Raw genomic sequence first — 26,964 nt, 5'->3', positions numbered from 1 at the left:
CAAGCTGCGCCAGGAAAGGTGTAGGTTGGACATTAGAAGGATTTTCTTCACAGAAAGGGTGCTTAAACATTGGAATGGGCTGCCTAGGGAAGTGGTGGAGTCACGGTCCCCGGAGGTGTTTAAGAAAAGACTGGACGTGGCACTCAATGTCACAATGTAATTGACATAGTGGTGTTCAGTCACCGGTTGAGCTCGATGATCTCAGAGGCGTTTTCCAACCTACTCGATCCTGTGACTCTCTGCCGTCCCCCGCAGTGCCTGCCCAGGCCGGCTTTAGCCCCCTGCCGCCCGCCGGGACCCCCTCCCGCAGGGCCGCCCGGAGCCCTCCAGGGGGCGCTGCGGCGGCGGCCGCGCCTCGGCGGTGCCGCGCTGGCCGAGGGGGCGGTGCGGCCGCCGCGCGCGCCGGGCCCGGCATGGAGGCCAGGATGAACCTGCCGCGGGGCCCCGAGAACCTCTGCTTCGATAAGGACGAGTTCATGAAGGTGCGCGGGGGCCGCCGAGGCTGGAGGGTTGCGGAGGGGCGAGGAGCCTCCTGAGGATGGGGGAGGCGGGCTCCCTGCGGGAGAGAGGGGCCCAGAGCCTGGGTCGGGTTTTTACAGCTCCGCCACGGCCCATCTCCCGGCTGGGGGCTGCGAGAAGCGCCGAGGATGTCACTGACAGGGGGATCCGGGATGCGGCCGTGTGCAGGCAGGGCTGGGCTCTGAGACTGGCAGGACCGAAAGGCCTCACTGCTTGGAGAGCTTGGAGTAGTTCTCAGTACTGAATTTCGACTTTTGGCTGCTGTTTTGTGGTTTGTTTTTTAATTCTCCTGTATTTAGGAGAGCTGGTCACTAGGTACTTAGCCCTACGACTCGCTGTGCTTTTGAGCCTAAAAACCGAGAGTTTGGAACATTGGAAACTACTGCGTTAAGAAGCCTCTTAGAGGTTTAGTTTGGTCAACTCACAGGCGTACGGAATACTTTATTTTGGGTGTGTTCCTTGTGTGAACTGTTTACTTACATACTCTTCTCTTTCCTCTTTCACTTCCAGGCGGATTTTGATGTTGATCATTTTGTGTCAGACTGCAGGAAACGTGTGCAGCTGGAAGAGCTCAGAGAGGATCTGGAGCTCTATTACAAACTCCTTAAAACTGCTATGGTAGAACTCATAAATAAGGACTATGCAGATTTTGTTAATCTCTCAACAAATCTAGTAAGTGTTACTAGTTGTACTGTGTAGGTCAGGCTTAATGTGGTTCAGCGGGATTTTTATTTTGGCATTTTACAATTTAAGGCATCTTAAACTGTGACCCCTTGCACTGAGACACCATTCCTGTAGAACTTAGCTGCTGTACAGAATTGCTCTTGGCCTGTAGTAAATGCTTTAGATGTATGCATTTTGTCTTGAAAAGCTGATTTGTTAGGGAGTTAGACTCAGGGCAAACTTTGTTTCAAACTGTCAGCACTTTTAAAATTGAAGGAAATAAGTTATTAAAATAGAATAGCAATGATACAATTAAGGCTGTTCTGAAGGATTCTTTTAGGAGTCTTTAAACTTTTTATATAGTCAAAATATCTTTTAAAAAAACCCAACTTTGTGTCTAAAAATTGTAATCGTCCCAATTATACAGGTTCAAAGACTGAGACTTAGCATATTTTTCAGAGGAAAAATTCCCATAGATTCTGTTTATCATTTGGCTTTGTGTGAAAGCAGTCTCATATCTTTTTGCCTGTATTTGAGATAACAAGTTTTTGCACTGAATTTAAAACTGGAAATTATAAAGGAAGATATGTTTTCTCAGTTCTCTTTTAGTATCTGTAAAATGATAGGCTTTTTCAGTAATTCACATATGAACTTATAAAAAAAGTAATAAATGTGTTTGTGGTAATTTCTTTAGGTTGGCATGGACAAGGCTCTCAATCAGCTTTCAGTACCCTTGGGACAGTTAAAGGAAGAAGTTATGGTATGTTCAAAACAATCATTGTAGACAGCTTGGTAAACTTCAGCTCACTTTCATAGGACGTATGGAATGTCTTCTACTCAAGTTAATATTTGTTATAATAAACTTCTCTTTGAAAATTTGTGACTTAGATTGCTAGTAGGAGAAGCATTGTGTTTTCAAGCAGTTGTAGGTGCAGTAAATTTATGTTTCCTATAGTGCATTTCAACCAAGAGATAAAGAATTTTGTGAGCATGACAAGTGAATAGACTCTTGCTGGAAAAGTCTGTGGAGATGTCTTGACACTGTTTTAATATTTGAATAACTTAAAGATGGTAGTAGAAAATTCAGATGTAACACACTCCCGTTATGGACTTACTTTCTCAGTCTGTGATTTAACCATAAAACATCACCCTCTTGAAGGTGGATCTTATTCTGGCTCTTCCACACTGACTTGGTATTTATAGGAAGAGGCAAATTTTGACCATCATAGCAGCCAGTTCAGAGGGATGCTTGCTGCATAAATGTGCCTTCAAAATATCGCACCCTTCATGTCTAAAACAGAAAACAGGGTCCAGTTAGCATAGAGAAATCCTTATTATATGAAAAATACTCTTTTAAACTGATTTATAGCTTCAGTTGCAAGACGTAAAAGCATAGTGGATTTATTGCCTGTTTTTAGGCAAAGATCATTTGTCTCTCTAAGGTACTAAAAGAACACTTCTGGTGGAAATAATTGTGTTTGCAGTGGCAATACCTAAGGAGCAGGTTCTACTTTCAATTATTTGGTTGTATTTATAGCTTTTTCACTTAGAGTATAACTGATGTACTGTAGCTTTAATTAGTCCCATATTATTATTAATCTGTGTCTTGTTTTAAGTTTAGATTATTTTTTAGGGTTTTTTTCAAACCTTAAATGGAAGGAAGCTTTACATACTGACTTTTTCTCTCACAGAGTCTTAAGTCATGTGTCAGTGAAGGAATTCAAGCGGTGGATGACCGGATGACTAAACAAGAAGATATTAGAAGAAAAAAGGTACAACAGATAAATTAATACCTTTGAAAGATCACCCCTAAGATGACTTTGGTTTTGCCATTAACTCAGAGAAAATGAAATTTAGAAGGTTTTAGGCTGTCTAGATGCACACTGTGCAGGATTTTGTACTTGTAAAATATATTGACATTTTGGTTGACAGGCTTTATATTTTACAGTGTCTAGTTGATCATAAATCTGTGTTTTACTGTAGTTGCCCAAAACATATGTTTGGTTTGATTGGATTTTTTTTAAAGTTGTAGTTATTCTTGTTTCTGGCTAAAGTGGTATATAAACTTAGTTACTATGAATGGAATTGAAGTATAGCTGTTTAATTTTTATGGGTGGGCGACACACTAACATTTGTCTTTGTGCTTAACTTTGAAAAAAATCAGGGATAGGAACAGCTGTCCTACATCTGTGACAAACATTTTTCTGTGGGGTTTTATGGACTTACGTGAGCAACACTTCAACTGAGACATGACTCAAGTCTTAAAATAAAAGGAGAAAACTTACACCGGAAAAAAACCAAAGAACTAAGAAACCATCCAAAATACTGTTCTTTAGGTGATGTCAATTGGGATTGGGGTTAGACATGAAAAATCTTTCTTTAATTACAGATGTGTGTCCTGAGACTTATTCATGTTATTCAGTCCGTTGAGAAAATTGAGAAGATTCTACATTCCCAAGGCACTAAAGAATTGTCCTCATTAGAGGGGAACAGGTAAAAAATATATAATGTTCAGTTTTGTTTGTAATTGATGGGACTAACTTAATTTCATGGTGTTGTTGAAGGTGAGGATATAAGCACTAGGATATGTCTTTAGAAATGTAACTCTGATGGAATAAATGACTGTGATTTTAGTATTTTCTTGGTTTTAGTCTTCTGCAAGCCAGTCATTCACAGAATGTGTAACTCAGACTCCAAAGTTCCACATAACTCGTGGTGCTTTCAGTAAGCAAGCTTTTGAAGTTGGTGTGCAGGGTTTTTTTTGTTGTTGTTGTTTTTTGGGGTTGTTTTGTTTTGTTTTATTTATAGTCACTAATCCTGTCATGTCTGAAATATTCTTTGCAGTTTATTCCAATATCATTTGTAAGCCAAACAAAAGAGTTTTTCTTGTTTTCCCTGCTTATGTGTAAGTGAAAGGACTGCTGAAAGAATACCTGAAGGCATGCAATGCAAACTTAGTACTTCGGGTACAAGGAAGGTTTGCGACAAATTCCAGTCAGACCTCTTCCTCTGCCTTTGCTGAGGATTGGAAGATGTCTTTCAGCCAGTTTTGGAACTGATATACCAGTCATGCACTGGAAAGGCTCTACTGGGACACAAGTACAATTTAAGCTGGAGGGAAGACACAGTGTGAGACTGTCTCTTCAGTTCAGTGTGCTGGATCACATGGTAGCGGGGGGGAGGTGACCAAAAAGTAGGTTGATACCTAGAGGGACAAAAGCAGATGTTTTCAGTCAACTGAGGCACTTTGCAGAATTAAGTTTGCAATTAAGATCATACTTGATCAGCTGAAAATTTGGCTCATTATTGGGATTGCGTGGACTTGAGAAGAGCAGGACTATTTCTCTAGAGATAACTGTCATTAGTTTTACTATATGACAGAAGGGGTAAGTAAGAAACAAATCCGGATGGTGAAGGTCACCTTGTGCAGTTTCTGAGCTCCCTTAAGACTGACTTTTCATGTGATAATAAAACTGCCATCTAGAAAAAAGTGCTTCAGACTGCTGAGGCAAGAGCTTATGTGCCTCTCAGCTTCTGCTTCACCCACTTCATGTTAGAGCTGCAAAACTCACTAATCATGTAGTGTGCTCCAAATCATTATTGTGTGATTGCACTAATTATAGTAGTACCTATCAGAATTCAAAATATTTTGAAATTGAGGGAGAGCTCTGCCTACTTGTTACAGATGAAAGTGAGTTGGTTTGAAGGGATCTAACTGGGTATTCTCATTTTATATCCTCTCTCTTCTAGTCCACTTCTAACTGGACAAGTTTTAGAGAGAATCGCCACAGAATTTAATCAGCTACAATTTCATGCAGTACAAAGCAAAGGAATGCCCCTTTTGGACAAAGTGAGACCAGTAAGTATTGCACTTGCACAGTCAAGCAGAACCAGTATAACTGGAAGACAAATACCTGTTTCCACAGAGTTTTATTGAATTAATTTATGGAGAAAAATGGGTTTCATGGGGTCATTTTTATCAATTGACTAGAACTATTGCTTTTTCTGGGGATTTTTGCCCTGTTTGCTAACTTCTTTAGGATGAATTACTGAGAATAAGAGTAGGAAATACGACAGGCATTTTTGTCATCCTAATGTGTCTTTCAGTTTGTCTGCTTATTGATTTTGAGGCCTTACTGTAGAGATTTACATTGGTTTTGTTAGGTGCAGTGTACAGACCAGAATATAAATGGAATGTGCCTACACAGTGGCTGGCTTGAATATATTAACGTTTGTCTTCTCATGAAATTACGCTGGCCATTACTAATCTCCTAGTGTACTGTTTTACCTACTGTAAAAGATTAATTGATGTTTTGGTGGGATTTTTTTCTTCATTCAGTGGGGAGAGGGAATTAATGAAAACTCGTGCTTGAAGAAAGTTATGAATATGGAGGTAGGGTAATGCTTTAAGCTGATTAGCATCAAGGTGTCATTCTTAATGGCTTTCAAGCTTGTAAGGTAGTTCATAGTTGCAGTTTTTCACTTTGTACCTCTGCCTGTTGGCAATATAAACTTGTTTCAGCTCCAGACATCCATGGAATCATGTTGTTACATGGATAGTTTACAAGACTGTTCTGGCCACTGAGTTATGAAACTTGGATAACAGCAGCAGTGAACGTGAGCAGCAGAGTAGTGTATGTGGTGGGAGAGCATCTATCATGTAGTTTCCTTAATGCTGTTTGCCAGGACTTCTGTCCTGTAGCTGTTGTTGCTTTCAGAATGTAGCTTTCATGACTAGTTGGCAACTGGGTTCCTGACCTTGTATGTTCAGTACGAATTCTGTGAATCATTTTAGAATGGATGGACACAATACAGCATGTAAAAAGGCAGAGAAGAAATTTGTCTGGCTGTATTCATAGTTCAACTGACTACCTTAATGTGTGTTGCTGAACTCCCTTCAAATACAGAAGGGACCATCTTGGGCCATGAGTATATCTGCAGGAAGTGTAGCAATGACTCGGATCTAGCAGAAAAGATGTAGCGGGAGATCAGGAAAAATGGTTTGCCAAAAGGAGGATATATATGTAGACTGAAGCAGCTGTTTGGCCAAAGCCAGAAGGAATCTAACTGCTTTGGTTTTTGCTGGTGTCACTCAGTGTCATCGGTTTGTGGTAATTTGACAAGTAGTGCTGGGTACACACTGTCTTTTTAGTCTCTGACAGTGAGAGATAAATGCTACAATTGTTATCCTTGGTCACTTATTGTAAATCTTTTGTTTATTGTCACATACTGGTTCAGTTGAACAAGGAACAATTATTGATGTATTTCCTCAGGATAAAGCAGACCTGAGATAAGTTACCACATAACTTACAACATATAGAAGAAAATAATTGCCTTTAGCCTTATTATAGTAAATCCTGTCTTACATAGCATCAGTAACCCATTAAGTTTGTGTTAATGTTCATTCAACACTGGCAGTTACCAAAACTTTTGTACTTTTCAAGTGAGGATAGAAAGCTGACTTAGGTACTTCTGGATGAATTTACTTCAACAATGATGACAAGGCTTTGATTTTGGCTTTTTATGACTGTATTTTCTTTCTCCTGGTAGCGTATAGCTGGAATAACAGCCATGTTGCAGCAGTCTCTGGAAGGGCTGCTCTTGGAAGGCCTTCAAACTTCTAATGTTGACATAATACGCCACTGTCTACGCACTTACGCAACAATTGACAAAACACGAGATGCAGAGGCATTAGTTGGTCAAGTGCTTGTAAAACCTTATGTAGATGAGGTGAGATAACATAAAAAAATTCCAATTGTTTTCCAAACATGCTTGTTTTTCCTGTTAACCTCCAGCTTTTGCTAGCAGCTTCAAAATATCTTTGTGGAGAGGAGAACTGAGCCCCAACAAAATGTCAATTTGTTTGTTGTTGCTGTTTAAGAAAAAAAGGATGGAGGAATTCTCTTACCTGCCTGTCACCAATTTCCAGTTATATCCTGTTGGGATTCTTTTTATTACCTACATTTTTCTTGGGCTAGAGAATCAAAAAACCAAACCTCTCCCATTTAGGGCAGGTTTTCATCGGGTGTCTGCTAAGTGCTGTAACAACTGCTACAGTGTGGGACGTGTCGTTTTCCCCTCGGTTTTCTCAGGGTCTGTTCGTTCACCACTTCTGCCCCATTCCACTTGTTTATGTGGCAAGAGGCAAATGTGTTTAGACATGTGGGAGAATACCAAGAAACAAGCTATTGTTCTTCTCCTGCTGTCTTCCTTCTCTTTATGGCAGAGATTATCCGTTTTCACTGAGTGTGAGGTAATGTCCAGACAAACTGCTTTGCTAGCTGCATTGCATTAGCAATGTCAAAGAAGATTCTTTGCTTTGGCTTGCCTGTATTTGGGATTGGACCAGCCACCTCTACATTTAGAAGGAGTTTTTGCTTTATTCTGAGTTTGATTAGCATTTGCCAGTTGCCTGTTTAACTTGACAGACTGCTTCAGGTGACAGTGATGCAGCAGTGGTTTGGGAGCCAGACACAGTGGCTCACATTTAAAAGTAAGGAGCTCCTTCCCATTTTTGGGGCCAGTCTTGGCAGTTAAGAGCGCTGTGTTAAAGGAAGTAATAATTCAAGCTGGCAAGTTATACTTGGAAGCTATAATAAAAAAAGTAATATACTGACTATCCCAGTATTTGATGTTATAGTGAGTCTTGTATTACAGCATATTTTATATTCACTTTTCTGGCGTTTAACATTGAGCTGTTCCTGGCAGGTGATTGTGGAACAGTATGTGCAATCCCACCCTAATGGCCTCCAGGCTATGTACAATAGGCTGTTGGAGTTTGTTCCTCATCATTGCCGTCTCCTGCGTGAAGTAACAGGGGGAGCAATTTCCAGGTAAATATCTGAGGCTTTCTCTCAGCTGCACTGAAGTTATAACAAGTATCATATGCTTTGAAATGCTTTGCATTATTGGCTTTCATGCATTAATGACTTATCTGGCCTTTCCTGAAGATTCATAGTCGAGTTTGATTTCTATCTCATGCCTGTGTTTTTCAAAACAAAAGAGTGAACAGACTTTGCTGGTGCTGTGGCCCAGACCTTCAGAGGCGACAATCCTGTATTTCATTAGTAGAAGTGAGTCCTGTTCATAATACAATGTGTCAGATAACTTGGTTTTGTGAACCCATTAAATATGACTGAACACTTCATCCAGGGAGAAGAGCATAAAAAAGCTATTAAAATATAAGTTCAGAAGTTACTGAGTTGTTAGTGCACATCAGAGAAGTGGGGATGATACTCAGAGGTTTGACTGATTTATTGCATGTACCAAAACTACAGCTTTAATTGATTTGTGCTTCCACCGTCTTCTCAAAAAGTGCTTAATTCCTTATGCAATTAAATTGCCTGTTTTCAAGCTTAAATAATTCAGGTCTACTGAATTGTATCCATTTATTCATCTGTTTTCAGGATGGTTAATATAGTAGGCTGCTGTAATTAGCAGAACTATGGCTGTAGCCCCTAGGGACTGCAGAATTACTTTTCCAATTAGTCATCCATTGCTGAGCTTTTTATGACTCCTAAGTTGTACTAACATTTCAATTCTTTTAATCCCTCAGCAAGTTTTAATTGTTCTTCTTAATAATGGAATGTTTCTACTTTGTACTGGGGTGTACTAAATTGGAATTGAATGCTTTTATCTCTTCTGCTCTCAATCTGTAAGTTTTCATAATCGAGGTAGCTTTTAATCCTTTGTTTCAAACACAGTTTCGTGTATAAATACAATTTGGAACAATTAAGAAAAAGTTCTTCTTTTCGTTGTGTTAGTCACATTATTCCTACTTGGTAGGTCTTAAAAGTTTGGAGCTATTAAAACTTGAATTATACCAATAATAATAGGCGTTCTCAGCTGAAATGTACTAATTTTCCAGTACATACTTGCAAAAGTTTTTAAACACTTTGAGAGTTACAAAAAGTACCTTGGATTTGCTGAGACTGTGGAATCAGATAAGGAGTCTTCAAAGGAAAAACAGTTTAAGGGAATCAGCATAAATAATGTAAAGAAATTTCATTGCATTTTGTCTAATGCAGTGCATGTGTTTTTTAGTTATTCCTGCCTCCAAATAGAAGCCTGGTGGTAAACTATAACTATGGAATAATTGCAAATTTTTTTCAGTGAAAAAGCAGATATTGTTCCTGGGTATGATTTCTTAGTGAATTCAGTGTGGCCAGAAATAGTACGCGGTTTGGAAGAGCAGTTACCATCACTGTTTAACCCTGGAAACCCAGATGTGTTCCATGAGGTAATTAATTTTCATTTTTTCCATTTTTAATTTCCATGACACACATGAGAATTGGGTGAGTCATGTTCTTTAGCTTTTTTCCCTCTGCTGCTTTTGTCTAAATTCATGTTGTTGCATGGCTTGGAAGAGGATGTTATCTCAAACCACTTGGTTCAATTTTCACAGGAATTAATTCTCCCCTCAAGTTTGTTAGGAAAGCTCATGCAGGAGTTATTGGACGCCATTTAGTCAGATGAATTAATGTTCATTTTGGGAGTAGAATTGCAACATAATTGAAGGTGGGAGTGGATGACTCCAGTGTTCACTCAAGTTTGGAACTTCTGTATAACAAGAGCTGTCATGTGAATTAAACACGTGGGTTGCAACTTGTTTTTTACTATGGGAAGATTAAAAAATGTCTTTGTTTCACTTGCTTGTTTTAGCTTTTGCTTTCTTACAACTGCAAATTATGTTGTGATTATAAACCCAAGTTACCTAAAACCTGAAAGTACTTGGAGGCAGCACCATCAGGTTTAGAATACAGAAGTAGTATTTCTCTGGTATCACAAGCTTACATTAAATAATGTAAACTTACATTAAATAATTATGAAGCAAGTATACATTAAAGAATAAATTTAAAGTACTTGTCACTCTTACATTTTCTTCATTGGCAGTGCTGCTCTGTCTCTAAAATATCGTCTTTTACTAATTGTGAAATAGATTTCTTGGCCTAGTATGAAGATTGGCTCTGGCAGTACTTTACAGTATGTCAAAAGTAGAAAGTATGAGCTTTCCGCTTTTCTTCATGTCTTGTCTGCTTGTGTTTAACCATGATTACTGAAAAATTGGATTTTTTTATTCCTGGCAATTTGACTTGTGATTAGTGTGAAACATTTTATTTTCCAGATAAGAGATGGGAGGCAGTGATAGATAGTCTGAAGTAAGGCATCTTAGGCATATCAGGACAAATGACTTAAGGAAATGCTGGCTTGCTGGTGGAGGTTTATAAGGCATGTGATTCTTCATGTGTTCCTGCAAAACTGCTTTTACTAAACACTTAGATTTTTTTTTTTCTTGGAATTTAAGAACACTTTTGTACAGATAGATTGAATAATTGAAGGCAGGTAGGCATGACTGTGAGTGTTTGCAGTGCTGTCTCTGAAGAAGAAACAAATTACATGGACGTTGAAGAAAGCTGTGGTAGTGCCATGCAAATGACACTGTAGTGTGTTCCCCCTCCCTCGTGAGAATTTTAAATTTACCATAAAGTTTCAAGTCACTATTCAAGCTTTCACGTTATGCCCTGGATACTCCTGCAGTTTGTGAGCCTTGTTGGGCTTTTGCTGTACTCTGCTGCATGGTGTACACAGGAATGTATTTTGTCTTCAGAAAAGCTGGGTTTGCTTAAAAGGCTGTCTTATGTTACACTGATACTGGCCAACAAAGGCATTGTGTTTATTTAAAAAACACCCAACGATCAAAAAAACCCCATAAAAACCCAACACCCACCCATGACTTTCAGGTAAATCACATAGTAAATCCAAAGTACTTTCCAGACTGCTTTTGACTACTTAAGCGACTCAGAGTATTTAAAATCATTAAAATATTTTGCTTAAAAATCAGTACAAGGTTGAAATGCCAAGTGTGAAAATGCTATTATACCTATTAAAGACTAATAGTTCTGAATAAGAGCGGGGGGAAAGCCCTTTAAAATTAGGTTTGCACTGATGATGAGGCAAGCAATGCCACACAGATTTTAGACCGCAATCTTTCATATCTGTTTTCTAGGTTGATGGAAATGCAGAAAAGTATTTTTCTCCATGTTTATTTCCATATGTATCTATGTATAGGTTTAAAGCTGAAAAGTTTGAATATGCAGTATTCATTCCTGATTATTTGTGTTGGTTGTATACCTTTACCTCCTGCACCTGACTCTGTTAGTACTGTGCAGCACCACCCCAGTGACTGAGCTCAGAAATACTCATGAATCTCTGATCAGTTCTGCTTGGAGAGTTTTAAATTTTTAGAAGTGTCCTGGACTAGCTTTTGTTACCATAGAGTAACACCTACGAGTTAATTTGGTTTTGGTTTCACTGAGTCCAGGATTTTAGCCTTGTATGATTCGGTGATAAGGGGCAGTGTGAGCCCATCCTGAACCTCGAGCTTAGTTGTAGCGTGAGACAAGAGTTCTGCTGAATGGGTGGGGACCTTCCTTGTTTTCTGGGAGCCTGTGTGTGATCAAAATGCTCCTTCTCTTCCTGCAGAAGTACACCACAAGTATGGATTTCGTACGGAAGTTTGAACGACAGTGCGGCTCCCAGGCCAGCGTGAAACGGTTAAGAGCTCATCCCTCTTACCACAGCTTTAACAATAAATGGAATTTGCCTGTATATTTTCAAATAAGGTTGGTGTGCATTTTTTTATTCTCTCTTTCAAAAGTAGAGGTTAGTCACAGCAAGATGATCTGGCTTAAGGTCACATCTCCTTGTTGTTCAAAGTTTCACTTGTCAACAAATCATAGTAGAAATCAAACTAAGAATTGAATTACTAAGTCAAGTAACTGTTTTATATATCTTTCAACAATTTAGCAAAAAACACATAGCTACTCTTCAGTATGTACTGTGTTGTTACACCAGATTTGATAAGCTACTCGTAAGATTTTCAGGAACAGATCTAAGTAAGTCTTCAATTCTTGTTTCAAATTCTTTTTCTCCAGTGTCCCTGAAACTAAGCTGTATATTGAATGCTACTTGTGCAAATTCGGAGGAATACTTACTATGAGGGAAGAAATCTTTTGTGTAGACATATAGAATTAAAGCCCTTGAGAACTTGCAGCTTTTTCAGATCTAGCCATGTTTCTGATATTTTTTTTGTCTCACAGGATGTACTCTTTAAAGTGTTGGGTCTTGTAACATTGCCTTCCCAAAGATTGTCCCACTATTCCCTATTCCTGAGGAGCTAAGGAATAACTTCTAGCTTACTTTACCAGCAGGTCTGATGTACCTGTAGTATTACCTTTTATAGACCTTACAGCTAGAAGAGAACAGAGAGACCTAAGAAAGTCCTATTTTAATTCTAGCAATGGTAGAATTTTAATGAACAAAATAGAATGTAAAGCTATATTTTTAGAAAGTGTAGGCTACCTGTCATTGTAGGGCTGGAGAGCAACCCTCCAGGCAAGGAACAGAACCACTGATGACGTCTCCTGTGTCCCAAGTGTGCTGTGTGTGATCTCTCTTGGTGTGAAGCCTTCTGAGATCCTCTTAAAAAATAAATAAATAAAAATAGGTAGAATTTCCAAAAGAGGGGGAAGAAAAATTTATGGTTATTTTAGACCTGGATCACCTTTCCACTTTTTAGTGACCTTTAATATTGCACAATTCTGTAATTGGCAGTAACACTGCCATAGTCACACTTATACAGTTTCTTTAATCCAGGGTGAATCTACCCTTGTGCTGAAGAATTCCTTGCAGGAATCTTATGAGTGGTAGAGTTAATATAAGTGACAAGATCATGGGGCTCGGAGCTGGATCTTAGTGTTTTGGTGGTCCATGGTGTTTTGTAAAACAGTAGTCACAGCATCTGATACCCTGGTTTGGTTTTTTGCTTGCACATCTCTTCCTGCAGTTCTGTAGTGAACTGATAAGGATCGTTACTCAGTACAAAAAAAAAGACTGATGTTCAGCTCCAGCCAATTTCCCCAAAGCACTTAACTGTACAAATATTCATGCTGGCCTAGGGGAAGGGGTGAGGAATATTCACTACACAGGGGTGCACAGACTAGAAGTGTCTGTGGAACTGCAGCCATTATGATTCTTTTAACAGATATATATCATTAATAGGTCTCTGTGTCTGCCCCTTTAGTTTCAAGTGCAGCTTTTCTAGTCGGAGATCAATTGATCAAACTTTGATAATCTTGCTCATAAAATTGAAATGGAGCTTCAGCATATTATTTCTCTTCAAAAATGTTTCCCATTAGGTATTCTGAGCTCTGATTGATTAAAACACTTTTAAAAAAACATTTTCCTTTAATCCAAGATTACTGTAAGTCTAAATAGTGTACTATTTTGAGAAATGGTTGGATAAGAGCACCTTATTCACCTTTAACCATATTATTACTTTATATTGGAGTAATCTGCTAACTTTGGAAGTGCCCATGAAGTCTTTAGGGCATAACTGTGAAATAATGCAACATGTTAATTATATATATCAGGAAAGCTTTTTCTTGATGTGTGTTAATATCCTTTAAGTCATACAAGAATTTTATTGAACTGTAGTCTCACACTAAGGCATTTATAAGATTGTTGGGTTTCTTTTTTTTTTTTTTTCAATTACAGAAATTACCCAGAAAAATCAGCCATTACTAAAACCTTTAGAAATGATCCTTTAAGGAACAGATGGATGTTCAGGCATTTCTTCTGTAGCAGTGCTGGCACAAGAAGCCCCAATAACTCCTTCCCGTGTTTCATTCTTTCAGTTATGTCAGTACAACTGATTGTGGAACTGTAGTGAACCCCACACTGGGGAAATTATTTCTTAAGTAAGAAGTATTCAGCAAAAATTGTCATTGTTAAAAATCTTACTCAGTTCTCTAATCCTGTTCACCATAAGACTTAAAGACACTACTCTGTTGATGGAAGCAGTGCATAGGCAGAAAGGAGGTTTTGAAGCTGTTTCACAAACATGTTTAGTTGCTAAGCATTCATCTTGGTCCATTAGGAGTTTGAACAAGAAAAGCTGGGTGGGCCCCTGTTCTGATCTGGAAATGACAGGAGACTGTAAGAGAAGCCCTACAGGTTTGTAATTAGTAAGTTTGATAGAAAGATTTACTGTGTTTCTGTGATGTATGTAAAAGCAAAAAAAAGGAAACCAGTGACAATATAACTTCCTATAGGGGAGCTTAAAATGATGGAAGTATGGAAAGTATTAGAGGTTTTAATAACTTTTGCTGTTACACCTGAAAAAATTTTGGAGGTGTGATTTTGGTTTGTTTCTTTTTTTTGTTTCCTTTTTTTTTTTTTTTTTTTTTGCTTTGAATGGTGAATTTTTAGAAAAGGGATATTTTTAAATGGGGAATTTTTAAAAACCAGGTGTCCTGTGAGGAACTATTGAACTATTGATTTTTATTAGGTACAGAATTGTTTGCAAAATCTTATGCTACTGCTCATTAACAAACATGTTGAAAGCTAGAGCTCCTGTAGCACATGGCATATCTGAAGGTTAAAGCAAGTATGTGTCAGTTTGTTTGCTTTTAGTTTAAAAACAGTAGCAAAACAAAAAACTTCCCTCCTGGAAGCTGAGGACTTGTCACTTTGTGAGCTATCATTTTGGTAATGTTTGCAACCATGACTTTTATGATTTCCCAAAGCGTAAGCTTTGTATGTGTCTGTAGAATGTCAAAGGTTCTCTTTCAAGTGTTTGAATGCTGGTGTGGTTTATATTCCAATATAAGTTGGGCAAAAATAACCCCAGATTTAAAATCTGTGTGTATCCATTGATAGCACATTGAAATAATACTAAAGTAAACACTGAAAAATGTTTAGGCATCAATTTAAGCAACTGTTGAATTGTAATATTCAAAATTTTTCTTTCTCTCAGATTCAGAGAAATCGCAGGGGCCTTAGAAGAAGCACTTTCAGATACACTAGAGGAAGCACCAGGTAAACTTTTATTGCAAAAAATATTTACTGTAAAGGAATCAGTTGTATAAGTAGCAGTGATTACTCTGTCTCTTGAGTATTCAGTAACATGCATCCCGTGGTTCGCATGAGCTTTCTGATTTCTGATTAACTGATCAAACAGTATAAAACATGACTATAGAGATGGCAATGTGAGAGTTCTGTTCAGTGATCGCTTTGCTTACTAAAAACCCCCTCTTTAGCAGCAGACATTAACATACTGACAGAACCATCCCCTCAGTGCAAGAAGGAGTTAAGTTAGCATTTGACATCCTCTAAGTGTCAACGAACAGGCTGTGCTGTGTTACTGGAGCATATTTTTCTTAATTGTTGTAGCACTATGTAGAGGTGAAAATGCCAGAGGCTGTCTGTTGGCAGCAGTTAGGCTTGCTGTCATTCATAGTGTTGGTGTCTGCTCCAAAAACATACATTGATTTATGAGGAGATGAGGAGGTATGCACAGGAAGAATGGGAATAAGAGTGGAAGGGTATAACCTGGTATATGCATTAGAAGCATATTGTAATTGTATTAGAAGAACTAACTTCAGCTGACAGGGTAAGTACTTATGAAGAAGGTAGCTAAGAGCCACATAAATGTCTGTATGTGTGTATACACATGTGCTCTCTGAAGAAAACAAGGAGAAAAAAATCCTAATGGAGACAAAATATATAAATCTTACCACTTCAAGGCATAGGCCTGAAACTTGCAGACACATTCCTTGTCTTTCTAATTGTATTCTCTAAAATGTTACTGTGTGAACTGCTTTAAAAGTACTGTGTTTAAATATAGATATTTGTACAGTGTTTAAAACAAATATTTATAGCAAATATCTCATATAACTGGGAGAGGAGCAATAGTTTAGTGCTAAGGGAGTATTATGTTATGGCTGGCAGGCATATTTAATGTAACTTCTTCAAAAGACTGCCAAAATTATTTTGGAAATGTTATTTCCTGAGGTGGATTATTTGGCCAAGCTGTTTCTGTCTTTATTGCAGGCAGATTCTCATTTCTTGCTTTCGCCTGCACAGCTACAGCAAGACTTAGTGGAATGTGAAATCTAAAGCACTGAGAAGATAGTATTTTAAGTTTGTTTCAGGCAATGCTTAATACATTTCTATCTTTTTGGAAGACTTTGTTTTTTTTAATCTCCGGCAATACAGTTACAATGATGTTGCATCTTTTAAAAATGTGCTTAGGAACTTGACCTTTGTTGCCTAATCATTTCTAGCTGGGAGCTCATTCTGTCTCTTGGCCACTCACATGGTCTGGACGAGTCTTCTGAAGTGCTGGTCAGATCAGATGTTTCTACCGCTTTTAGCGCATCGCCTGTGGAAACTCAGCCTGCAGATCTTGGCACGCTACTCTGTGTTCATCGGTGAGGTGAGAGCAGCCTGCTTATGGGCTTGATGATGGGGTATGGCCATCAAAAAGAGACTTTTTGAAGCGAAGTGTATTGTTGGGAAATAGAATTATTGGGATCAATAAAAGAACTGTGCAAGCAATAGGCCTGGAAGTTCTAGGCTTCTGTGTGAGAAAACTTTCCATGGGAAAGTCCCTGTGTGAAAGATAACAAGCAGGCCTGAGAAACAGAGAGGGAGTGAAAAACTTGCAGCTGTACTATCTGGGAGTGTACGAGGGAGGTGAGCACTGAATTCTTTTGATCATAACAGGACTATGGAAACTTGCCAATGTAAGTCCAATTATGTAGAAATAGAAATGTGTCTTGATAAGCTTTAAGCCACTTAGGAGCTAACAAGCTGGTATACAATATAAGTGCCTTTGGACTGCTAATAAACGGAGTTCGCTTATCAACCATATTGGTTTTGGACTGTGTTTTTCTCTCCCCCCGCCGGGGGCCCGAGCTCCTCGTCCCGCTGAGCTTCCAACAGTGTATGACCTCTTTTTAAGAGTTTTTTGTGAACTTGATGGTTTTTAACCTTCAACCAGTTCATGAGTTTGGTTTACAAAAAGTATCACTGCAAAATACGTGGTTAGTCACAAATACTAGTACTGTTGCAGTGCTACTGTCTGGTGGTTGTCAAAGCTGTACTTCATACTGCTTAATGCTGCCTCTGCCACTGAAACAAGAAGCCAAAATCTTAGTTTTCTTCTGTTTGTGTGTTGTTGATAGAGGGAATGAGGTTGTGAAACAGAGCCAGGTGAAAAATAACCCTTCAAATACGAAAGAATAATATAACTTGGATCAGTTGTTTAGTACTGAGAATGTAAAACTTCGGTTTTACTGAAGCTACCTGGGCAGCTGACTCAGCATCAATGATTACTGCTTCTGAGCAGAGAAATTGTGCTTTGCTCTTGTGCTGCCTGCCCCCAGCCATACAAGTGAGCCCCTGTTTCTTGTGCCGTAGAGAGACATCACAATAGAATAATTGGAATTTGAAGAGATTTCTGGAAGTAATCTTGTCCCAATTCCTGCTCAAAACAGGACCAGCTTAGATGAGGTTGTTCAGAGCCTCTTGCAGTTGAATTTTGAGTATATCCAAAGATGGTGATTGCAGTCTTTCCAGGGAACCCTGGTCCAATGACTGATTGCTTTTTCCTCCTATTTGATCAGAATTTCTCTTGCTACAGTACATATCCATTGCCTCTTACTCTGTCACTGTACCTCAAGGAAAAATGATTCCATCTTCTCTGTACATGCCCCTTCAGTAGTTGAAGACAGCAGTAAGATCTCCATTTATAATTTCTTTTGTGACTCAGCGACTTAGTTCTCTCAGCTAAATTATCTCATGAAAAGTACTGATAAGTACCAGAGTTAAAACAAAGTAGTCAAGGGAAACACTTGCCTGATAGCAGAGAGCTTGAGGAGTTGGGAGAAAGGAGTTGTTTGACAGCCGGACCAGACTGCCCTCTACTAACCTTAGTGACGTATTTCTTCCAAATCGTTCAACTTTGTAGTGCACTCAATTTTTTTAAACATTTATTTTAAATATATTAAAATCTATTTAATTTAGGAATGGTAATATCCCTTGAAAGTGTGGCATCTTAATGCTAAGAGCATAGAAATCCTTTGTATACTGTTTCAGTTTGTCCAGCTTTAACTGCCTTCGCTATTGCTACAGTTCACGTTTCAATTTGATGTTTCAGGTTTCTGCAAGGCCCATTTCCAGTGAGAGTACAAAGGAAAGCAAAAAACCTGTGCCAGTTGGTAGAAAGGAATCTTCTTTAAGTCTCAACCCCAGTGAGGACCAAGGGAATGGATCTTCTCCAGAAAGTCTGCCATTGTCTTCTATATCTAGTACTCAGCTGATACATGTTGCTGCAGATCTGGACAAACTCCAGGATCGGGTTTGTGCTTTTGACTTCACTTAGAAAGAGTCTTCATTTATGTTTTTGGCCTCTTGTAAGGGCATTAGATTGTTTAAAATAACATACCATAATCTTTTTGTAATCTTAAATGCTAAAACTTGGGGTGTCTGATACCTGAAATACGTGTCCTGCTCTGTGCTTATTTGAAATGGCAGATTACAGGGAAACCACTTCAGGTATTTAACTTCTTTTTATTGGTAGCTGCTGGACTTAACCCCTAAAATAATATGTTTCTGCAATTTTTTGGTGTGAAGTGTCACTCTGCTGATCTTACCTTTTCTAGTAAAGTCTCTTGCAGCTTGGAGTGTGGTGCAACATTCAGCTTTAATACTATCTTCTCTTTTAAATGTTTGCTGGTTTTAGTCTTGGAGGTTGGAAGAGGTTTTATGATTATGATTATACTTGATTAATGATCCAGAATCTTGAGGAGAGATGTATGGTGTTAATTTTCTTCCAATAGGGATGATTCCTGTGTATTTATTTTCAGTAAGGCTGAAATTTCTGTGATTTGTGAAGTTGTAAATTGCAAGTGGATTTTGTTAGTTCTAAATTATTTCCTGTGAGTACAATAGTAAGGTAGAGGATTTAGTGTGTAGGCTTAAATTCCTGTGCATATTGTAAACTTCTAGTACTGATTTACCAGAAATGCAGTAAAACCATGGAAACTGAAGGTGTCTTGTGATGCACTTCAAACCTGCAGGATGTAGGAAAAGTAATTAAAATGTTTATAACATGACTGTCTCTGTCTCAGTCTTGGGTTGTTTTTTTCAGATTCCTGACATCTTAGACATGATTAAACCAAAGCTTGAAATGATTGGCTTCAAGAATATATCTTGCATTGCAGGTAAAGCTGAGAAGCTCCTTCCCCTTTCTCCCAAATTCCCTCTGCCAAACAAATGAAATCAACTTTTACAGTTTCATTATTTAGGATGAAAATACTTAATGAAACTTGCCTTCTGTTTAAATTGTTAAATAGAAACAATCTTGAACAGACATGTTGAGTCTGAAAAATGTTCAATGATTAAAATTGAGTAAGTCTAAAGTGCTTTTAGGAGTTTTCTCCAGAAAGTGGGGACTTTATCCTAGGAGATTCATATAATATCTTTAACCTCCCACTTTTGAAAGAATTGGGGAAGAAGACATAAGAAGAGGGTTTCCATTATCCAGTTGAAACTAAAATATTTTTCTGAAATGACTGTTCTCTCTCAGGCCTGACGAATCATGTGAGGCAGAGGGTTATCATAGTTAAATACCTTAACTTCAGAGGGTAGAAGTGATTCAGTATTTTAGCCTCCTTTTTTTTCCTAGGTTTTTGGTTTGGTTTTGTTTTGGGTTGGTTTGGGTTTTGGGTTGCTTTCTTTGGTTCGTTTGTTTGGTTTCTTTCATCTGATGAATCTTTATGTGAAATATGGAGTTTGTTTTTAATTTAATAATTAAATCTAGGCATGTAGCATGAGTGAACTAGTCCCTGTCTGCAAGCATAGCCAGAAGTTCTGCATCATGAATTCCACTTAAATCTCTAAATCAGAACTACTGGTAGATGTCCAAGTCTGTCAGAGATGTAGGAGCTTGTGCACATCCCCTGCTCAGTAGATGGGTCTATTGCCAATCACGACTTTGAGTTGAATATATTCCAGTCATTCCATAGGGAATTTAGAGAGAATTTCACTGTTTCTTTGGAAGGCCTGAGCCTTTTGGTGCAAGCCCTTGCTTCATTGGTAATACTGGAAAAACTCTGAACTTGGAGAATGTTACTTTATTCCTCTTGTCTTTGCTTCCCTCTATCTGTCTTTCTGCCTGAGGAGTGATTGGCATTACTGGCAGTGTTTTATAAATGGCTGGTGTGTATTTATTTGGTAAGCATATCCTGTACTTGACACCAGACCGTGAGTGAGATTGGGAGGATGAGGGGATTCACATAATTTGTGTGTGATTGGGCAGGGTAGCTCAGTTTAAACTTCAGCATTTTTACTTTAATAGGAGCCTTGGAAGATTCAAAGACTTCTCTATCAGCCTGTGTGCCAACATTGAATAACAGGATTATCCAGGATCTCAGTGAGTCTTCCTTTGCATACCTGAAGAGTGCACTGGAAGTTCCAAGATTATACAGAAGAACCAACAAGGTCAGTGCTGCTTGCAAATGACAAATCTCAGAAAGGCCTGTGCTGAGATTGTTATAAGTTCTTCAGGCCTGTGTGTATCTGCTTGACAGAGCCCATGGCAGCGTCTTCAATTTAGTGAAGTATAGTACAAAGCTGTAGGTATTTTAACCAAGGTGTAATAGTCTGTTTTGGGCACTGAGTCTGCTCAGCTTTCTCTGGAATCGGCATGAGCAGAAAGAGCATTCAGGATCGTACCCTGGTAATAGGAATGGCTGGCACATGCATCTCTGAAAAAGCTTTGGTCATTTTGAACCTTGTTCTGTATTATATCATGCTGTAGAACACTACTGAATAATTTTGTGGTGGTGCCTTTCCTATGTATAATGTGATCTCTTCACTGACTTGTCCTAAATGGTTTATGTATCTCTTTGCTTAGGTACAGCCTTAGCATTTTGTATATGTGCTAGAATTGGGTGTTAATACTTCTAGTAAGTAAATGACTGGTTCTTTTTCCCTGACTTGTTTCCCTGTCATCTACCAGGAGGTGCCAACTAAAGCTTCACCTTATGTTGACAGTGCTCTTAAGCCCTTCCACCGACTGCAGAATGACTACAGAGGTACCTTGAAGCAGCCCATGATTCATCAGTGGCTGGAAGGTGCTCTCTCTGAAAGCACACAAAAGTAAGAGAACCATACAGAACGTTGTTTGCTGTCGTTAAAAACCCCAGTGTCCATTGAACAGGCACAGGAAACAACCAAAACACTATGAATTAACACAGTTGTAAGAAAACCAAAATATAGCACTCTTTAGGTGGGATATATTTCCTTGGATTTACTCTGGTGTTGCGTATTCAGCAGTTGAAAAGCTGTGTAGGGAATCCAAAGACCTGGCTCCTGCTCAGAGCTGTGGAAACCATGACGTGGTGGATAGGGCATTGGAAAAACTGGTTAGCTCTGGGAATGCAACAGTGAACTAAAGATTTGCATTCTGTTTCAGAATTGAAGACCTTAACCTCATGTTATTTTCAATGAACATTGGTTGAATTCTCAAGAAACTTGAGTTCTACTGTCCTTTGAGTTTTTTAATGTATGTAATGATTATCCAACTTTTTAGTGGTTTAAAAAAAACCAAAAACTTTGGACTTTTTGAACTGTTAAAGAGCTAATCGTTCACAGTTTTAATAAGGCAGTCATAAAGCAACACTTTCTTTAGTAGATCTTCTGTTTCCTAGTTAGCATCTTGAGGGCTTTTGAACATGAATAGTCATATGCATTAAGTTCCTTAAAGGATTTTGTTTCCATTTGTCTAGCTGTATTTTAAATTCTTACTGCTGTATTTTAAATTCCTACTGAGCAGGGATGTTGCATTCTGTGAGCTCTGCCAGTAAAGCATGTAACATGAGACAGCAATACTTGTTTTTGTTTGAAAGTTCTGCCACAAAATTTCACAGGATACCCCCTACTTCTTGCGTTGTGGACAATTTACTCTGTGCTAGCTGTAATTTTTTTATATGTCTAGCCTTGCCTATAACTAAAGAGTCACCATAGCCTATTTTGATGGCTTTTTTTCCTTTTCCCATCTTTATAGTTTTGCTTTGTTGGGTTTTTTTTTTTGACCTTTCTAGTCATAGACAGTCATATCATAGTCATATCAGAAGAATCCATGCAGGTTAAAGTATAATATGTGATTTCTGTCTGTCCTTATATGGTTTTCCTAATAATTCTTAGCATATTTTATATTGTCCGTTGACTGCTTCTGAGCATGGATTGGTTTTTTTCTGAGATTTAGCCACATAATATTACTGAGGTTTTAAACCATAGTCAGGAGACAAGTTCTTTCTTGCTCTTTGCCTGCTTGTACCTCCCTGGTCTTCCACTTCTCTCTCAGGTATAAATACCACTCAAGTATTTATTAATGTGCACTTTTTTTGTTGTTATTCAGAATAGACTTAAAATTGTAAGACAATTTTACACATTCACTAACTGTTCTTAAAATTTTTCTTAAGTATTTTGGACAGGGCTATGCTTAGGTTGGTCTAGACTGCACTGGTCACTTTCATTTTGCACAAAACCTCTTTTTTCAAGCTTGGTGTCATTTATTAGTGCATAAAAAGAAGCTTATTGTTAACCCACAGCATTTGTTAAGTAACATTGCTGAAGAACTGCAGAGATTCCTGGAATCTCAAGTCACTCAAGCTTACTGAGCTAAAATACCTTAGAATGAATTCTTGTCAGTCTCTCTACGTCTCTGTCTGGTTAGTCTTGCTTTTAAAGCTTCAGTGAATCTGGTGACACCACGCAAAGTAGCTGTTACATAGTTCCTTGGACCCAGCCAAAGCTTTTTTCCCCCCCAAAAAAGCAGTTCTTCACTTTCCATGTTAACATTACCAAAACTGAATTAAGTTCTAGGTTAAACACAGTGTCAGTGGTTAAACACCTGTAAGACTGACAAGTTGTTTTCTTAATTCCTTAGAATTTTCTGTTCAAGTCTGTTTTCCTGGTTTGTTGCTACTATGTGTATTAGTTTGTTTTAAAATATCTATCCTCACTGACAAGAGACAAGTCAAAGAAACTTGAGAATACGGATGCAAGTAATTAATTTCCTGCAGTGACAATGCATTCTTGCATCCAAACGAAAAAACAGAAAAGAGCATAAACTAGTTAAGAATCACTGGAGGCTAAATTTGCTTAAATGGCAGAAGGACTTGGGAGTACAGCAGAAGTAGGAATTAATCACAAGTGAGTGGGACAAGGAAATACCCAGATATGAAAAGAGAACACGACTGACTTTCAGTGGAATACTTTTGCTTTTCATGGAATGGTATTGTGAAACAAGTTTCCATGGCACCGGCAAGCACTTTCTTTTTAGCTATCCCTATCTGATTATCCTTTAAAAGAGCTTGTCTGCTTTCTGTTGCCTCCTTGTTTAAAAGTAATTGTCAGGAAGATTCTTTCAACTTTTTTAATTCTTACAGTCATAGTTTTCATAGAGGGGCTCTTTGAAAGTTAGAGATTTTATAGAAAATTACAGAATAGCTCAATCTGGTAAGTTCTCTTAGGATCTTTTAATTTCCCACTGTTACTCTGTTTTCTCTTCTTATTCCTAACTCACTGTCCTATGCATCTGTTAATTTGTATGACATGCCCTTACCACTTAGGCATGGGAGTTCAGTCCTTAAGGCTTCTTGAACTTTGATTGAGCAGTTGATGTGTGTACTTTGTTTGATTCTATGCTTTCTTTAATGTGGATCCTACTGTGTGGGCAGTGGTGTTTTATTTTATCTATATAATTTCTAATTCAGGATTAGTGTTCTTCTGACTTTTCCTGCCAGCTTCTTGAGACTCCTGTTTAAATCAGTTTCTTCATTGTAGAAAGAGGCATTTCTGACTGGTGTGCACATGCGTGCTCTCATACACACTTACATAACTTACCTCTAAATATGTGAGTTTTGGTCTGTCAGGCTGTTATTCTTGTCCTGTTTGTAAAAGCAGTTTTACTCAGTATTCTATTGATTGTAGAGGGGCTGATTTTGACTGTTTAAAATTGAGCAGTTGCATTCCTTGGTCACTATTGAGTACAAACATCTTGAACAAGTTAAAAATGTTGTGATGAGGAGTCTTCAAGACTGAATAGTAATCTTCAGATTAACCTCTGGAACTATTAATGGAAATACTGATGAATTGATAATGGTAATAAGTAGTTTCTTTGCAAGGAAAGCCATTCCTTCTGGCACTGGTCAGCAGGGACAGTGATGTACTTCTGTGTATAAAGCAGGCTGTTCTGTAAAGTGGAAATTTTTCTTTCTCATTAACCTTCCTTAATTTAGGTATTATGAAACTGTATCTGATGTGCTCAGTTCTGTTAAGAAAATGGAAGAGAGTCTAAAAAGGTTGAAGCAAGCCAGAAGAACTGCACCTTCAAATCCTGTTGGTACAAATGGGGGCATGAGTGATGATAACAAAATCCGACTGCAGCTGGCCCTAGACGTTGAGTATTTTGGTGAACAAGTAAGTTATGAGAAACAAGTTTTTTATTATTAATGGTTTTGGAAGGGAGGTGGAAGAGGAAAGGGAACCTTGACTCAGATTTTGGTCTTGAAAGCTTTGTTGGTGTGGGTTTGGGGTTTGTGTTTTTGCTTTGTGTTTTCACCTTTATATAAAGGAGATTATTTGAGACCTTGGTGACTGTAGATACCAGTTTAGCATGCTTTCCTGTCCTTTCTTATACAAATGCAAAGCTTGTTTTTCTTACTATTCAAAATTCACGTACTGCTTAGTGCTTGGAAGCACTAAGAAGAAACACTGTGTTTACAGACCAGAGAGCAGGGCCCTGAATTAGGTCTGATAGAAACTTCTTTATGGCCCTGCTTTTGTGTGCCTTCGGTTGGGGTGTTTCCAGCCTTGACTTTCTGCGTGGTCAGGGTCTGTTCCCAAGAGCTGTGAGGATGTCAGCCTGATTTGTTGTGCTGTAAGTGCTTTTCAGTGCCAAATGTGAAATTTTAAATAGCAAAACATAAAAGAAGAAAATGTATGCAGTAGCTACATTAAAATGTATAAGCATACTGTTTTGTACTCCTTTATTTCTGAAAATCGTATCTAGATATAAACAAAGTTTCAACTAAGAGTCCATAGTATTAGTTGCCAAGGAGCTGTCATCAATCTTGTTTATGAGCAGATACTGTTGACGCATTATAACAGGTAGATTAAATTTGCTTGTGTGTGAGCAGATGCTTTTCTCAGATACAAGACTAATCACAAAGAAGATTTAGGTGGAACTATGGAAATCTTAATAACAAAAACTATTATTTGTCAGTTTTTGCCTGGGGTTGAGCTTTTGTTTTTCTTTTCCATCACTGCAGTGTGAATTTAAGCTGAACTGGGACAGATTATTCATAATCATTTAGGAGATGTTTTGGTACATGTGACTATTACAAAGAGTTCCAGCAGCAAACACCTTTTCAGAGTCACTTCATTATGGTTTTAGTTAGATCCAGATTTTTCTGCTTCACTGCACTCTTAGTTTTATTATGGCCATATTTTTCTTGTTGTCAGAGCAATAGATTTCCTGGCTAAGAAAATACTTGCTGCAACCTCTGTAGTTGTAGAGTCATTTTTGTCTTTCGGGAAGTTCAAGGCTAGAACCATAGGCTCTTGCAGCCTATTGGAACGGTTTCACTGTTGTGCTGTTGGCTGTTCATGGATGTATTCATATTGATCTTTAAAGTATTGCCCAGAAACCTCATTTGGAGTTTGAAAAAAAAAAAAAAATTAGTTGCTATCAATGCATTTAAACCAACTACAGCCAAGTTTCTCTTTCTGACTGCTTCACTGGAAAACTTCCAGCTGGCTTTAGTTACAAGTTGCCTAGAAGGTGGTGAAATATTTCTCTGCAAGACACTACAGTAACTGAAGAGACTTAACTGAGCAAAGTTGGATGCAAATTTTTTATAGTTTGCAGTATATGCAGTTGGGTTTTTTACTGCACATCAATGCAGGATAAAACATAGGCTTCACTACATGTTTGAAGTGGAATAATTAGTGATTTTTGATGTTTTAAAGAAAATTAATGGGTTTTCTGTATCTTTTTAGGTACAAAAGATGGGACTGGAAACAAGCAGCATAAAAAGCTTTTCAGCCCTTGCAGAGCTGGTCCTAACTGCCAAGGATCAGGCCACAACGGAACCATCCTAGATATTTTTGAAAGCATGTGATTGAAGATAAACAATGTCCCTAAAAGAAAGAGAGACAACTCTTCTTTGTTTTACCAAATAAAGAGCAATGAAGTGCTTCCTAATGTATCTTGAGCAACAAATCAGTGTATATTCTGCCTCGATAAACTTGCTTCACCAAAAGATGGAGAATTTATCATAGTTATCCATTATATGGAAAGCAAGCAAAGTTCTAAACTTTCTACTCTAGAATAAAAGTAGAGGAAAATGTTTTTCTTATTTTTGTTGTACAACTTGAAATGTACAAGAATGAAGTTATATGTTGAAAATAATATGTAATAAATTGTCTTCCTAACTTTTGATGTCCCATATGTTTTTCAATCAAATGTATTGATTGATGGCTGTCTTACAACCCACCCCAGAGGCAAAGTAACTGAGGTTCTTGTTAACAGAACTTTTGATTAGAGTGAAAGGACACTGAATGACCAGTTTTTTGATATATCTATATATATCAGATTATTTATGTTATTTTAGAACAGTTTGGTTGCAATGGAAAAGAGGTATGTAGCTGTTTTGGTTATTGTCTATAGAAATAGAACAATATGAAAGTAGAAAGATATCACTTAGGAAAATATACAGGGAAAAGAAAGAAAGTATATGAGTACATAGTGGAGAGGAAAGATATCACCACACACAGCTCCAGCAACAAGATTGCAACATTGTTGCAATTCCAGATATTTGTTGGTCAAAGTGATGGTTGCAGTGTTGATCCATGGGGGTGGGGGAA

General features: G+C 38.1%; 1 protein-coding gene across 1 annotated transcript; it reads left to right on the top strand.

The window, feature by feature from the left end:
* Positions 1-369: 369 nt before the first annotated feature.
* Positions 370-26,532, top strand: COG2 (component of oligomeric golgi complex 2). Its single transcript, XM_069010248.1, has 18 exons — positions 370-482; positions 1,030-1,191; positions 1,877-1,942; positions 2,874-2,954; positions 3,572-3,675; positions 4,933-5,041; positions 6,733-6,912; positions 7,891-8,015; positions 9,295-9,421; positions 11,665-11,804; positions 14,999-15,060; positions 16,308-16,459; positions 18,185-18,385; positions 19,178-19,250; positions 20,387-20,529; positions 21,050-21,189; positions 24,336-24,516; positions 26,098-26,532. The coding sequence occupies exons 1-18, from the start codon at positions 414-416 to the stop codon at positions 26,197-26,199; spliced, it is 2,217 nt and encodes a 738-aa protein (XP_068866349.1). The 5' UTR covers positions 370-413; the 3' UTR covers positions 26,200-26,532.
* Positions 26,533-26,964: the final 432 nt, after the last annotated feature.

The sequence above is a fragment of the Aphelocoma coerulescens genome, chromosome 3 (assembly GCF_041296385.1).
Source record: "Aphelocoma coerulescens isolate FSJ_1873_10779 chromosome 3, UR_Acoe_1.0, whole genome shotgun sequence".
Taxonomy (NCBI): Eukaryota; Metazoa; Chordata; class Aves; order Passeriformes; family Corvidae; genus Aphelocoma; species Aphelocoma coerulescens.
This window is presented reverse-complemented; position numbering and strand designations above follow the sequence as displayed.